The sequence below is a fragment of the Salmo salar genome, chromosome 26, assembly GCF_965601325.2.
Source record: "Salmo salar chromosome 26, fSalSal1, whole genome shotgun sequence".
In the NCBI taxonomy this organism is placed as follows: Eukaryota; Metazoa; Chordata; class Actinopteri; order Salmoniformes; family Salmonidae; genus Salmo; species Salmo salar.
In genome coordinates, this window is record NC_138316.1 from 41,455,001 (window position 1) to 41,471,456 (window position 16,456).

Genomic DNA, 16,456 nt, shown 5'->3' on the forward strand with positions numbered 1-16,456 from the left:
CACACACACCACACACACACACACACATCACACACACGCAAAACCCAGAAACAACTAGTCAGTAAGAAAGACCATATAGACAAATCTTTTGGTACAGACACAGAGACAAAACCCAGAGACAACCATGTGTCATGCACAGATAGACAGACACAGTCAGATACATCTCGTCCAATCACCAGTCCGTGAGAAGGGGCTACAGATCTGTCTTGGCTACAGTGTTGAAGTCCTACTGGATCTCTCACCTGGTTGAGGTAATGATATTCTTCAGGCTTTTTGAGGTGAAAGGCGCTCCTCTCCTCCTCACTTGCTCCTGCCAGCAGGTAGTAAAACACATGGTAGTTCCTGAAAGGCAAGCAGGTCAGAAAACATTAACACTTTACATCATTGGTTTTTACTAACAAGACAAACAAACACTGGATTGTCCAATAGGGACAAGTTGTCTCATTGAGTGTGTATGGACTTGTTTAACTATTCTTGTGGGGACCAGAAGTCCGCTCAGGAATAGTAAATAAACAAAACTTTGACCAACTGGGGACATTTTGTTAGTCCCCACAAGGTCAAATGCTATTTCTAGGGGGTTTAGGGTTAAGGTTAGAATTAGTGTTAGGAGCTAGGGTTAGGGTTAAGTGTTAGGGAAAATAGGATTTTGAATGGGACTGAATTGTGTGTCCCCACAAGGTTAGCTGTACAAGGCTGAGTGTGTAGCGTTGAGGTCAGAGGGCAGAACCATGCTGCAGCTGTAGTGGGAGCCTGGAGTCAGACATCCATCTCAATAAGAGCCCCCCCCCCAACCCACAGGGGGGCCATTTTAGCCCCCCCAGAGTGAGGTTAACCTTCGCGACACCATCCAGCCTGCACAGCACATTACTGTCAACCCCACTTAGGGCTGCTGAGAAATGCTTCACACAGCCTGAGCTTGGCTGGGTAATACACCATCATCTAAACTGATTCTGTTGAACACTTGTTGATGTCAAACTGTACTTGATACTTGGCGTTAACTTCCTTTAGGACATAATCATAAACTGTGAAGGACCACAGAATTACAGTGGAAAAGTCCATATTTGTTAAGAGTTTTCAGGATATGGTGAATTGTGAGACAGCTACTTTGCTCCCGAGTGGCACAGCGGTCTTAGGCACTGCATCTTAGTGCAAGAGGTGTCACTACAGTCCCTGGTTCGATTCCAGGCTGTATCACATCCGGCCATGATTGGGAGTCACAAGGGGGGCGCACAATTGGTCCAGCGTCTTTAGGGTTTGGCCGGGTTAGGCCGTCATTGTAAATAAGAATTTGTTCTTAACTGACTTGCCTAGTTATATAAAAGGTAAAAACTAATAATAATAATAATTAAATACTACAGTATTGGAACATGAACTGCAGGAGGCTCCAGTCCAGGTCCACACTTGTGTCAGGATCAATTTGGCACCACATTTCTGTCACTGACCCTGCTGTGACCAACTGAAACTCACACCTAATGTAGGAAAGGACTTTCTAGCACGAATGGACAATTGGATTCCTCAAAGAAAGTGTCAACATCTAAACGCATTGGTGGTTGGTGGCAGCAGTGGGATCCAAACATGATTGAGTTCACCCTCTGTTTTGAGAGTATATGTGTGTGTTGTTCGAGAGACACTCAATTTCATGTGGCGCAATCATTCCCACATGATCCCTTTTATATAGAATGGAGTTGTTATTCACACTGAGTTGAAGTTCTCGCAGCAAAGACAACCTCAGTGGAAGGATCTGGCCTAGTTTGTGAGAGCTACTCAATTCTGGATTCTAGCTTATCAAATTGTCTCTATATAGACAGGGCGAATTCAGAGACCTTCACTTTTCTACACTGTGGTGAAAATAAATGATTCTCCAACTAGTCATTCATTGTGTATTTGTTTACCCAGTGTGGTTTACTGTGTAAGTGTTCCAACACCACAACATGTACTCAGTCTACAACACGATTATGGAAATGATCAATGTCTGATTCTATGTGAATACAACGTTACGTCCTTAGTGTTCTGCACTAATACGATACTACAGTCCAATAGTGTATGAGATGATGATTGTGTGTGTGGCAGTATGATGATTCAGTGTGAATGCTTACCGTTCATTGTGCTCCTGGTAGACCAGTCTTGATTTCTCCAGAAGGTACTTCTCCACATAGGCTCTGGAACAAACAGCACAGACCTGGCGTCAGTCACAACATGGGGGGAATATCGGGACCAACTTGATCAGATATCGGCATTGGACAATGCACTCTGAGCTGCCACCAAATTCACTATGGAGGCCAAGTAGAACTGTAACAAGGATGAGTATAGATGTAGAACTGAGGGACTATAGACTGGTAGGACTATAGATGTGTTAGCAGGGGACATAGAATAGACAGGGGACACAGAATAAGACAGGGGATGGGGACACCTAGTCAGTTGAGCAACTGAATGCATTCAACCGAAATTTGTCTTCCACATTTACGCTGATTAAGGCAGCCCCCGAACCTCTCTGAATCAGAGAGGGCTGCCTTAATCAGCGTCCACGGTGCCTGAATATAGATTCATATAGATGAGGAGCCAGGGGACATAGCCAGTCAACTAGGATGTAGGAGCTGTAGGTCAAACAAGGTAAACAATGACTTGAAATGTAATATCTGAATGGGTCTTTCTCACCCTCGGACAGTGCCACTCTCCTGGTAATTCACTTGGATGAACTTGCCAAAGCGACTCGAGTTGTTGTTGTGGGCAGTTTTTGCATTCCCAAATGCCTGCAGAGGACAGAGAAGAGAGAGGGGATGAGAGCAAATCCATGCAGGCGACACAAGGTTATATGTCCATGTCGGAAAAGACTGGTAGGGGTGGGCATGTTTGTGGGTCAACCAATCTGGGATAACAACCACCATGAGCCAACCTCAAGACATTTCTTTGATCAAGTACACCTCAGAGCCATATTTCATTCAGTCTAATAACATGGAATAGATCTGTATTCATGCATTATACAGGAAATGGGGGGGTGTCCATTGGGTAATGCAATCCATGTGGACCTGCTGTAACATGTTTAGTGGTGTGCTTTAATAAGAGTCCAGTAATTCCCCTCTGGCTCTGTTTGTGTTGTACAGCTGCCTGGAGGGGAAGTCCTTATTCACCCTTTATAAACCCTGCAGTTATTTGTAGCCTCCGCCGCAAGTAAACAAATTCCTCCGTGAATCACTTTTTGAGCTGCACTTTGTGCATCTGGAATGGGGAGAAAACAACCGGGCCGCTCGGTCCACTCCCTTATCCTAGCATCGCGACCGCCGTTCACTTCAGCTCGGTGCCTGCTAACACGCGCGCTAGTAAAACGGGTGGTTAGCGTGCTAACGCAAGGCGGAGGCGCGCCAGGACGGGTTGAGCCACCGCAGCCTGATGGGCAGAGTGTCCGAGTAAATGGGCCGGAGACCGCGGGAGCACACCTCCCTGCTCTTATTCACATTTCACTGGAGGACGCGCCACTGGCGGCAGAACCCAGGACGCTTTGCTACTGGTAGGGCTGGGCCACACAAACACGTCCGGATCGCAGCCGGCATCAGTGACCTCACAGCTCTATTTGTGACTCGCCCGCCAGACAAACTGTCCACAGGCAGACACAGAGGAAAAGTTAACACACAATGTTCCCATATTGAGCATATTGAGGTGAAACTGCATTAGAGTGCCAAGTCAATACTATTGGAGTACTGGATAGGAGTTGATGATGTGGAAACCAGTCAGGGTGAGATGTTGAAAGGCTAGATGACAGGCTGTGAATGAGATATGCTCCAGGGAGCTTTAAGACAATCATCAAAGAGTTAACGTAGCAGGTTAGGAGAATTACGTTAGGAAAAGGGTTAGGGTTAGCTAAAGTGCAATTTCATTTTTAATTTAACTTGACAAAAGCTGTACCCCTTCTAGCCATGACCTAGCTAACCTGCCCCATCCAAAAAGTACAGGTCAGACGAGACAGCCAACCAGTATCCCTACTTCACTTCCTGCTCTATTGAGGAAGAAATGCATCTTGGAACCCACCCATGAATCTGACACATTATTCAAGGTGAAGGAAGCAAACTAGGGTCAAACAGCAGACCGTGGAACATTCCAGGTACTCTTCGATGCTCAAAATTCCACGTTATACATGAGACTGGAGTGGGAACCATTAAAAAGTCTGAATGATTTACTTGGGTGTACCGTGTGTACATCCACCTGGTCTGTGTAAAACCATCCCTAGTTAGAGCGGACACATTTATGGCAGACAACATATGTATTGTTCCGCAGGCTTGGCTAGCTCCATATCTGCCACAGTAAATCTTCCTCAGATAATATTGGGATGAGCAGGACCATGGCTAGCATCCAGCATGCAACAAGAGAGACTTGGTCCTGGTCCTTTAAGAAGCAGCTGGAGAAGTGATCAAAGGAGCGAACTTACAATTCCATTGGTTCACAGGTAGAAGTCTATGACAACTACAACAGGGGTGTGGTCAGAAACAAAAACAGCACTGCCAAACTGTATTATATCAGAGCAGAAATATGCGCTTCATAGCTTTTTTCGATAGGAAACATGAGGGACTGTTTAGCTTCAGTGGAGTGGAGCCAGAGTAGAGAGCATGCAGGAAGGGTGGGCTGGGATAGCTCCCGAGGTGCCCTTGTCTTGTGCTGCTGTGCTATAAAGGTTATTATAAACTGGCTGGTTCGAGCCCTGAATGCTGATTGGCTGACAGCCGTTGTATATCAGACCGTATACCACGGGTATGTCAAAACATTTATTTTTACTGCTCTAATTACGTTGGTAACCAGTTCATAATAGCAATAAGGCCAGATGGAGTGTGGTATATGGCGAATATACTACGGCTAAGGGCTGTATCCAGGCACTCCGCATTGCGTCGTGCATAAAAACAGCCCTTAGCCGTGGTATATTGGCCATATACCACACTCCCTCTGGCCTTATTGCTTAAGTGTCCTGCTACTGATAGGGACACGCGACCCCTGACTACAGCAACTGCTGTGTGATGTCATGGACTGCAACTGGGCATGGGATCAGAGAGTGAGTGGACAACAGAGACATAGCCCTGTTCTTGTTGTAATCCATCTCCAGATGCACAGATCTACTTTCCATAGAATACATTAGAAAAGCTGTGGTTATGAGTAACCTAGCACCGAGCTAACGTGACATTCATCAATACACTTTGGAGGCAGGGTTCATTAAAAAGGCAAGGGCACAGTAAAGAAGTCCTCCTAATTAAAAATAGAACTATCTACAAAGTAGAAGAGCACATGGACAGATTAGCCACACTGAGTCACATTGACTTCATGATGGATCCTCTTCCTTTTCAACAGCAGGGTAAATAATTACAGTTCCAGTCAGATCTTACACATGTGCAACATTCTGTAGGAATTCCATTAGTGCCTCCCATCTGTGGTGGATAATAAGAGCTTTCTATGTCGGGGACACTACAATGTGGGCACTGGGTCACGCAGCGATGAGCGGAGACACAGACCGTAATCATATAGGATGAGTTAATTAGTGACTCCTGAAGGAGAGAGAAGAACAGAGCCGTTGTGTATGTGTGAATTTTTAAAAGCGCCATTAGGGTCACATTGGGCCCTCAGAGAAGAGAACAAAAGAGAGGCTGAGTTGACAGACAGTGGAGCGACTGCTCTGATGGGTTGCAGCTATAAGCTCATGTTTCATGCTGGGTTGTATTGGGAGTCTCCTGGCCCCATGTGATGCTGATGAGTGAACACAGCAACAACATCCCCATACATGGACTATACATAGTTTATGTGCATTTTCAGGCCCAATACTGCTTCAAGTGATGTAGGCTCATACCCAACATATGGCTGTCTTGTATAGGACAGGTCACCAAGTGTTACAGTAAAAAGGCTACTTACTGTACTTCACTACATGTTGCTCACGTCCATTTCCTTCATGTCTCGTCTTTGGCTGAGTTTACACTAATTGGTCACTAATTGTTCTTTTGACCAATCACATCAGATCTTTTCGCATCAGATCTTTTTCAGAGCTGATCTGATTGGTCAAAATAGCAATTAGTGGAGAAAAGAAAATCTCAGAATTGGGCTGCCTATGTAAACACAGCCATTGAGTCTGTAGACATGCAAGATCTCACTTCTGCTCACTGACTCACACAGCTTCTCTGAACACATCCTATCATTATCCACAATGGTGTGTCTACGACTCACCTAATGCAATCTGAGGGTTCAACAACTTTCACAATAAGATCAAAAAGAGTCGATGACTAGACACAGCCTGTATCACAATTATGCCACAGGGTGTGTGTGTGTGTGTGTGTGTGTGTGTGGTGTGTGTAGATCCAGTTTTATGCCACAGCGGTGTGTGTGTGTGTGTGTGTGTGTGTGTGTGTGTGTGTGTGTGTGTGTGTGTGTGTGTGTAGATCCAGTTTTATGCCACAGCGTGTGTGGGCAGATACGTTTAAAAAATAACCGCTGACGAAGGCTGTCACCGAAACACGTCCATTCGCTCTGACCTCTGCTGCTAAAAAAAATACATTAAAACTCAAAAGAATATTCCAGTGAGTTCAGGTTCTTCCTTTTTTCAAATGTTTGCCTTTTGAACCTAGCACCCAAATACCTTTTTCTACTACAAAAACTTTTGTGAGTTGAGCACACCAATCACTCTTCGCAGATACTGTTTAACCCAGGCTAATTGCTAACCGTTTCCCCTGTAATCCCACACCTTCTTAGGTCATTCTGGCTAAAGTTGTTGTGGTTAACGTGGTTTGGTTAATCATGGGGTTAAATTGAGTCATGTTTCCCCCAGACTGTTTAAAGGGAGAGACAAGAATGCAATGGGTTTTAAAGGTAGCAGTTGCTCAAGGACAAGGTCCTAGAGCTCCATGCCAGATTTCCAGTGTGATTCCTTCATATAGTATTTTAAGGTGACAGACTGAGGGATTACAGGTCCTGCTTAAAAAACAGTGAACATTGACACCATTTCGTAACAAAAGAAACAAAATATGCTAATATCCATTATTATGCAATTACAAAGCAATTAGGCCAACTAACACACTACATAACATCATTTTAAACCAATGTTGTTAAGACTAGTTAGAGCATTACTTTACCAGGTGTTACTTCATTAAAAGTGAACATCATTTGGATCTTGAAATAGGGAATGTTAGCCATGCTGGAGGTGATCTGGTTGAGTTGGTTAACTAAATAAACCTGAGTGATTCAACTAAAGAGATGTATTGAAAAGCCACAACGTGATCCCAAAACCCCCTTGAAACAAAATACTATTGACCCCTTAACTAGAAAATAACGGTTGAAATCTCTCCAACGGAAATTCCCCACAATGAATCTTGCTCTGTGCTTCTTTGTGTTCAATCGGTTCAAACCCAGCAGGAGGAAAGGAGAAGAATTTAAGTTGTGGGCCTAAGGGAATTAGCAGCAACACTAACGCTAGCATGGACTGTGGTAATTTAAGAGAAACGCTGAAAGTCAAGCTGCATCCTCCGGGTGCAATGAAACATGTCCACCCAAAGCTACAAGTGTCACAGGATCTTACACTGGAACAAACTAACTCCTTATGAGGATCTCTCTGCACGCAAAATGACTCTGCGCTCAAATTAGTCATCTACTGACCCTGGCCAACGCAGGAAATTGTGACTTGACTTCGGCATGTTAATAATAGTATGCAGAGGCACCAGCGTTGACACGAGCGTTGGTCGAGTCCAAAGGTCCGTTTGAACAATCAAGCTCTTCAAACAGAGCACATAAAGATGCCATTGTTAGAGGTCTTCCACATGTGCAGTTCTATGAAGACTGCCGACCAACCACCCTCTCCCTACCCCCCACAACACCCTCTCCCTACCCCCCACAACACCCTCTCCCCACCCCCCACAACACCCTCTCCCCACAACACCCTCTCCCTACCCCCTATAACCACCATGCCTTGGAACTTAAGTCAGACTTTACCCCTACCTACACTAACCTGTACCGCCACACATTGACTCAGTACCGGTACCCCCTGTATATAGCCTCCACATTGACTCGGTACCGGTACCCCTGTATATAGCCTATTTTATTGTGTTACTTTTTATATAATTTTTTTCTTTAGTTTGTTCAGTCAATATTTTCTTAACTCTATTTCTTGAACTGCATTAAGGTAAGTATTAAGTAAGTATTTAATGGTTAGATCTACACCTGTGTATTCGGCGCATTTGACAAATAACATTTGATTTGATAAATGAGGGATGCAAGATAAGGGGCAAACCCCATACTCTGTCCCATACTAAGTTCTTGCTTTGAAACCGACAAAAGATTTGAGAACCTTCAACCATGACTTTCTCCATTCAGTTTAAGTGGTGGTGTTTACCTTGGTATAATATCTTGGTAAGAATTCTAGAAGATCTGAGACACTGAATTGGTGTGCTGGACACTGGGTTTGAAACTGAAACCACTGAAGAGTTTGTCTGACAAACTCTCTCATAGTGAACCACAACAGGTAGACGCAACCTGATGACTCAACACAGATATGGGCAACATGCAGGGCGTGAAGCAGGGCGTGAAGCAGGGTGTGAAGCAGGGCGTGAGGCAGAATAAAATAAGTGCACGAGAGAGACAGATGGAGGGTGCAATACAAAAATAGAGACAGAAAGAGAGAGAGAACAAGTAAAACAGTTTTTATTGTCACATACACCAGATAGGTGCAGTGAAATGTGTTGCTTACAGGGTCAGTCATAATAGTACAGCGCCCCTTGAGCAAATTAGGGTTAAGTGCCTTGCTCAAGGGCACATCAGCAGATTTTTCACCTTGTCGGCTCGGGTATTAGAATAAGCGTACATTTTTCGGTTACTGGCCCAATGGGTCAGAGAGAGAAACTGAGACAGTAAAGAGAAAAAAAATAGAGAGGGAGCGAGAGAGTGAGAGAAAGATGGAGAAAGACTGACCTATTCCCCCTAATGCCAGTAGCTCATTATGAGTTAGTTGTGGGACATTATGAGTTAGTTGTGGGACATTATGAGTTAGTTGTGGGACATAATGAGTTAGTTGTGGGACATAATGAGTTAGTTGTGGGACATAATGAGTTAGTTGTGGGACATAATGAGTTAGTTGTGGGACATAATGAGTTAGTTGTGGGACATAATGAGTTAGTTGTGGGACATTATGAGTTAGTTGTGGGACATAATGGAAATGAGTGGGCGTAGTTGAGATGAAAGTCTCTCCTCATCACAACAATCAGCACGCTTGTTTGTCTCCTGGATGCACCATCTGAGACACACATCTGTGACACCTTTCATTTAACGTAAGCCCCTCTGAAAAGCCAAAAATGGCTGCCTAGTTAAGAGTCCCTTGCAACTTGAATACACGTAGAGAAAAAATACTTTTGTTCAGTTCATTTCAATCAGCCAGATTTGCCAGCAGGAAACAGATCAGATACTGTACAACTCTCTCCATAATGACAACACTACACCATCCTAACCAATCTCCACATTGCTGACAACACTACACCATCCCAACCAATCTCCACATTGCTGACAACACTACACCATCCTAACCAATCTCCACATTGCTGACAACACTACACCATCCTAACCAACCTCCACATTGCTGACAACACTACACCATCCTAACCAACCTCCACATTGCTGACAACACTACACCATTCTAACCAACTTCCACATCATTCAGGCGGCAATCAACAACCCTCTCAGCTAGCTAGTTAGCACTAGCCACATGAGGCTAGGCAGGCCAAGCAAACAACCATCTCAACTAGCTAGTTAGCACTAGCCACATGAGGCTAGGCATTCCAGAGGGTGACACAGCTTTTACCACCACCACTGCCAGAGTACCTAGCATTTCACACACACACAGTCACACATCCCTGCACCGCCCCACCGTTTGTGAGAAAAGTGAGAGTGGGGAGAGATGGGGATTACCTCACTGTCTAAAGCCTAAAAGGAAGCCACACGGATGAAGTATGTAATCTGGCCTTTATCGGTAAGTGATACTGATTGGGATCTGGAAGTGTCCATTTCCTGTTTCAGTGGAGTGGAAGATGGGGCAGTGGCAGCGCTACAATCTGTGTTGGTTTCCCTGGCCACACACTAGGAGAGGGACCTGACTGACTTTCTCCAGTGAGTCAGCAAAATGATTCACCCCTCCATCCCTTAACTGGAGTAGGGCAGAGTTGTGAGCTTCCTCTGACTGCCCATGTCAGGCATCTGATTCCTGTGAAATCTCACATTCTTTCTCTCTGACTGTCACACATGCACACGCAGACATGCACACGCAGACATGCACACGCAGACATGCACACGCAGACATGCACACGCAGACATGCACACACACCATTTCCTGCTTCTGTCAATATCGCTTCATGTGTAATGAGGCGTAGCACGGTGATGTAAACAGTCCATCCTGCTTATATAGTCACAGCAATACCACTGACTAAAGGATTAATCCAACTCCCCCTAATCTCCTGCTACAGTACTACAGGATTAATCTAACTCCCCCTAATCTCCTGCTACAGTACTACAGGATTAATCCAACTCCCCCTAATCCCCTGCTATAGTACTACAGGATTAATCCAACTCCCCCTAATCCCCTGCTATAGTACTACAGGATTAATCCAACTCCCCCTAATCCCCTGCTATTGTACTAAAGGATTAATCCAACTCCTCCTAATCTCCTGCTACTGTACTAAAGGATTAATCCAACTCCTCATAATCTCCTGCTACTGTACTAAATGATTAATCCAACTCCCCTAATCTAGTACCACTCACTAAGGATTAATCAAATCAAGTTTTATTGGTCACATACACATGGTTAGCAGATGTTAATGAGAGTGTAGCGAAATGCTTGTGCTTCAAGTTCCGACAGTGCAGTAATATCTAACAAGTAATCTAACAATTCCCCTACAACTACCTAATACACACACATCTAAAGGGGTGAATGAGAATACAGTGGGGGGAAAAAGTATTTGATCCCCTGCTGATTTTGTATGTTTGCCCACTGACAAAGAAATGATCAGTCTATAATTTTAATGGTAGGTTTATTTGAACAGTGAGCGACAGAATAACAACAAAAAAATCCAGAAAAACACGTCAAAAATGTTAGAAATTGATTTGCATTTTAATGAGGGAAATAAGTATTTGACCCCCTCTCAATCAGAAACATTTCTGGCTCCCAGGTGTCTTTTATACAGGTAACGAGCTGAGATTAGGAGCACACTCTTAAAGGGAGTGCTCCTAACCGCAGCTTGTTACCTGTATAAAAGACACCTGTCCACAGAAGCAATCAATCAATCAGATTCCAAACTCTCCACCATGGCCAAGACCAAAGAGCTCTCCAAGGATGTCAGGGACAAGATTGTAGACCTACATAAGGCTGGAATGGGCTACAAGACCATCGCCAATCAGCTTGGTGAGAAGGTGACAACATTTGGTGCGATTATTCGCAAATGGAAGAAACACAAAAGAACTGTCAATATCCCTCGGCCTGGGGCTCCATGCAAGATCTCACCTGGTGGAGTTGCAATGATCATGAGAACGGTGAGGAATCAGCCCAGAACTACACGGGAGGATCTTGTCAATGATCTCAAGGCAGCTGGGACCATAGTCACCAAGAAAACAATTGGTAACACACTACGCTGTGAAGGACTGAAATCCTGCAGCGCCCGCCAAGTCCCCCTGCTCAAAAATACATATACATGCCCGTCTGAAGTTTGCCAATGAACATCTGAATGATTCAGAGGACAACTGGTAAAAGTGTTGTGGTCAGATGAGACCAAAATGGAGCTCTTTGGCATCAACTCAACTCGCCATGTTTGGAGAAGGAGGAATTCTGCCTATGACCCCAAGAACACCATAACCACCGTCAAAACATGGTGGTGGAAACATTATGTTTTGGGGGTGTTTTTCTGCTAAGGGGACAGGACAACTTCACCGCATCAAAGGGACGATAGACGGGGCCATGTACCGTCAAATCTTGGGTGAGAACCTCCTTCCCTCAGCCAGGGCATTGAAAATGGGTCGTGGGTGGGTATTCCAGCATGACAATGACCCAAAACACACGGCCAAGGCAACAAAGGAGTGGCTCAAGAAGAAGCACATTAAGGTCCTGGAGTGGCCTAGCCAGTCTCCAGACCTTAATCCCATAGAAAATCTGTGGAGGGCGCTGAAGGTTCAAGTTGCCAAACGTCAGCCTCGAAACCTTAATGACTTGGAGAAAGAGGAGTGGGACAAAGAGGAGTGGGACAAAATCCCTCCTGAGATGTGTGCAAACCTGGTGGCCAACTACAAGAAACGTCTGACCACCAAGTACTAAGTCATGTTTTGCAGAGGGGTCAAATACTTATTTCCCTCATTAAAATGCAAATCATTTTATAACATTTTTAATGTGTTTTCTGGATTTTTTTGTTGTTATTCTGTCTCTCACTGTTCAAATAAACCTAGCATTAAAATTATAGACTGATCATTTCTTTGTAAGTGGGCAAACGTTCAAAAATCAGCAGGGGATCAAATACTTTTTCCCCCCACTGTATGGATGAGGCAGTGTAGTAAATAGTAAATAGGACCCAGCATTGCCATGTCATCTACAGCCACCCACATCACCTGCTGTATTATCCAGTAGTTAAATCATCTATTACCTAGCTGATATTATCCAGATAGAATGTTCTCATATAGCAATGGGCTACAAATAGCGCTAACTACCTAGTTCAGGGTACATGCTTGGATGCATGTTCTAAAGAGCAACGACAGAAAGATAGTTTTGAAAGGTCTTCATCACAAAAGACATCCATTTCATTTTGCATTATTGTAGCTTTCACTACCACCCGTGAGCTTGTTTAACTGAAATGGCTGAATTCCTTCGAAGCAGGTGGCGTAGTGGATGCGAGGACTCCTAAATTGAAGGTTAGCCGTCTTTGTTTTGAAGTTCCCCACTGGGGTAGAATTCCCTCGCGAGCGTGTTGATGATTAGTTATATGAGAAGGAAACCAAGTCAAGACGATGGACCAGGTGGATTCAGTATATAGTAAGGCAGTTTATTATGAGACAAAGATATTTGGCTGAGCGTGCACGGGCTCGTTCGTTTAGCTCTTAGGGAACTAGCAGAAGAGAGAGCCCCGAAACATAGTGTACATCCAATTTATACAATGAAATAACAGTGTGTTGACGTTGAGTCTAGTAGGTCCGCTCTCCTGACTGGTCGATGAGTGGAGGGACGGTCCACTCTCCAGGTGGTGTCGACTTCCCATTGGCCCTTGGCAGTGTCCTTTGTCCTCGGAGTCCAACACACCTAAGTGTGTGTGTGTGTGTGTGTGTGTGTATTTCTGGTAATTCGTGTCTGGGTGCTTTGCGATATTCATGGAATGTTGTTCTTTACACCAGTGGTCAGTTCGTGTGGCTAGGGCTTAAGTCAGCCATCTGTCTCTGGGTGTGGTCGTGATTGGTATCACTTGGTTGCTCAATATGTCTCTGGAATTTTGTTGTGTGCTGTTGTGAAACATGTTGTGCAAATGCCCTCCTTATATATCATTAGGTAAATCGTTAGATTATCTTTATTACAAGCGCTCCTCATTGAAAGCAGGGGATGTTTTCTGTACCGACTGTACACAAACTCGGCACCAGATGCTTAGGTGTGTGTGTTTGTGTGTGTGTGTGTGTCTGTGTACAACAATGCTAAAATGTAGGGGTGCTGATGACTGGGCCTGGCTATGTGTGGCCACAGGCATGGAACGGGAGGCAATGTGTCAACACGTCTGGAAGCGTCCAATAAAGAGGTGGTGCGAGGACAAGAAAGGCTTTAAAACAGTGATGGGCGGGACCTCCTATAGCTGTCAATCACAGACCTGGGCTCTTTGATTTGCGGAGACACAGGAGAGTGATGATGATGATGCCTTCAGACGCTGGTCTTGGATCAGCTGTTATGTTTTCGTCCATGATGGTAAGGTTAGGATTGAGGAGTTTAGCTGTTATGTTTTCTCCATGATGGTAAGGTTAGGATTGAGGAGTTTAGCTGTTATGTTTTCTCCATGATGGTAAGGTTAGGATTGAGGAGTTTAGCTGTTATGTTTTCTCCATGATGGTAAGGTTAGGATTGAGGAGTTTAGCTGTTATGTTTTCTCCATGATGGTAAGGTTAGGATTGAGGAGTTTAGCTGTTATGTTTTCTCCATGATGGTAAGGTTAGGATTGAGGAGTTTAGCTGTTATGTTTTCTCCATGATGGTAAGGTTAGGATTGAGGAGTTTAGCTGTTATGTTTTCTCCATGATGGTAAGGTTAGGATTGAGGAGTTTAGCTGTTATGTTTTCTCCATGATGGTAAGGTTAGGATTGAGGAGTTTAGCTGTTATGTTTTCTCCATGATGGTAAGGTTAGGATTGAGGAATTTAGCTGTTATGTTTTCTCCATGATGGTAAGGTTAGGATTGAGGAGTTTAGCTGTTATGTTTTCTCCATGATGGTAAGGTTAGGATTGAGGAGTTTAGCTGTTATGTTTTCTCCATGATGGTAAGGTTAGGATTGAGGGACATCGCTTCCCTCTGACATTTTACGAAGGAAGCGGGGATAGGGTGGAGAACAGAGGATATGAGGAACGCCTTGAGATTTACCCCTATCAGTTCTCAATATACACGCATGCAGAACGGTACGTCTGCTAATACAAGGAGATAATAAATAACTGGACAACTAACTGTCACATTCTACTCTGCTTTGGTCTAAAGCAGGGACGGGCAACCTTTTGAAGGCCCCCACCCCCAGCAAAGTTGCCCATCTACACATGGGACCATTCTAGACCTAGCTGCTTATTTTGATATTAGGCAGCCATTACAGCTGTGAATTATTTTGAGTAAGATTCTACTCACTTTGTACAACTCTTAGAGCAGGGATGGGCAACTGGCGGCCCTCGGATCAATAAAATACACGTGTGAGTACGCAGACTCGCAAGCAACTGCAGCCCCTCATGATGAGTTCAGATTTTTTGTGGTCCCCACCCCCCATTAATGTTGCCCATCCCTCATCTAAAGTGACTCACATGGTCACTCCTGAGGCTCCCTTTCAGCCTCTAGGGAAAGGGAGATACCTAGTCAGTTGTACAACTGAATGCCTTCAACTGAAATGTGTCTCCCGCATTTAACCCAACCCCTCTGAATCAGAGAGGTGCGGGAGGGGCTGCCATAATCGGATTCTGTGTCGTCGGCGCCTAGGGCATGGCTGTCACACTGGTTTGATTTTCAACACTGCTAAGATGCCAGAGATGTGATGTCATTTCTCACAGCGCATACAGTGGGCTCCCTGTTTTTTAAAGTCATATCCTGGCCAAACATTCACCTCATTATCATTCCTGTTCCTCAACTACAGGTTCCTTGTTTTTTTCTCTCTAGATGAGGCATGTGATAAGAATCAAAAATATGCCATGTTTCTTCACCCGTTGAACTTTTGACCCTTTGTGTGTTTGGTTCTTTAAGTGTGAGAAATGAGAGGTATGCGTCCCCTCTACTAAAGGTTGACACATTCAAACGCAGTTCCACACGGAGCTTGAGATTAATTATCCCTCCTTGATCCAGAGTGCCATCTACGACAAACAGAAAACAAATGTGGAGCAAAGAAGCATGGTGGAACATGAATTCTGCCCCAAACAATGATGGAGGTCAGCTGAGAGCAGAAGTTCCTTCTTTGGATACAAACGTTCCCAGGACATTCCAAGATAAACAGTAGTGCAGTGTTCAGTGAAAGGAGAGAGAGAGAGGAGAGGAGAGGAGAGGAGAGAGAGAGAGGAGAGAAGAGAGAAGAGAGAGAAACTTCAAATGGTTGAAGGGTTCTTGTTTTGAGCAACCTCTGAGGCATCTTGGAGCAGACAATCCCTGGTAGAAGTTGACCAAGTCACAGATCCAGGACCAGCTTTCCCTCCCTGAATCCTAACCCTAACTAACAAGGCCTAACTAACAAACTTCAAAACTGACATTAGAGCGGTGTATAAGGGCAACTTCACACGGTTGTTACACCAATACGGTACTCTAACATATCATTCTCACCACAGAATCTAGACATATTGTGTAGCTCGTATAAAATTGTAACACTCCAAAAAGTGTTTGTCCTATGTCCTATCTACTTTAAGAGAAGAGGCTGCAGAGTGATCCTCGAATGCACATGACAACCCAGCCCAACGTAGCCAGTTATCACAGGCACAAAGCAGTTAAGGAGATTAGCGCTAGCGCTATCCAGTCATGGTAAACGATGCTTTCTGCTAATGCCTCCATCTATTGACAGCGGTTTCACACAGAGCAGCAGGGTGATGACAAATTAGTTGTGTGCATGCGGGGGTAGTGGAAGCTACCTGGTGTTTAGCAGCTAGCCACGGCCAGCATAACGAGGTAGTGAAAGAAAGCTAACACCTCCCTAAGACCTCACTAACATGAAACTACACAAATAGCATGCAACCTTAGCTTAGCTTTTAGCCTAGCTTTTAGCCTAGCAGCTAAA

The 16,456-nt window shown here is 44.5% G+C and overlaps 1 protein-coding gene across 1 annotated transcript in view; it reads right to left on the reverse strand.

Annotated features, from left to right (window-relative positions):
- The window catches only part of myo9aa (myosin IXAa), a 202,080-nt gene that overhangs the window by 112,394 nt on the left and 73,230 nt on the right, over positions 1–16,456 (reverse strand). Inside the window, 3 exon segments of the mRNA XM_082969734.1 lie at positions 243–342; positions 2,097–2,159; positions 2,656–2,750. Of these exon segments, the coding sequence (XP_082825860.1) occupies positions 243–342; positions 2,097–2,159; positions 2,656–2,750 (258 nt within the window).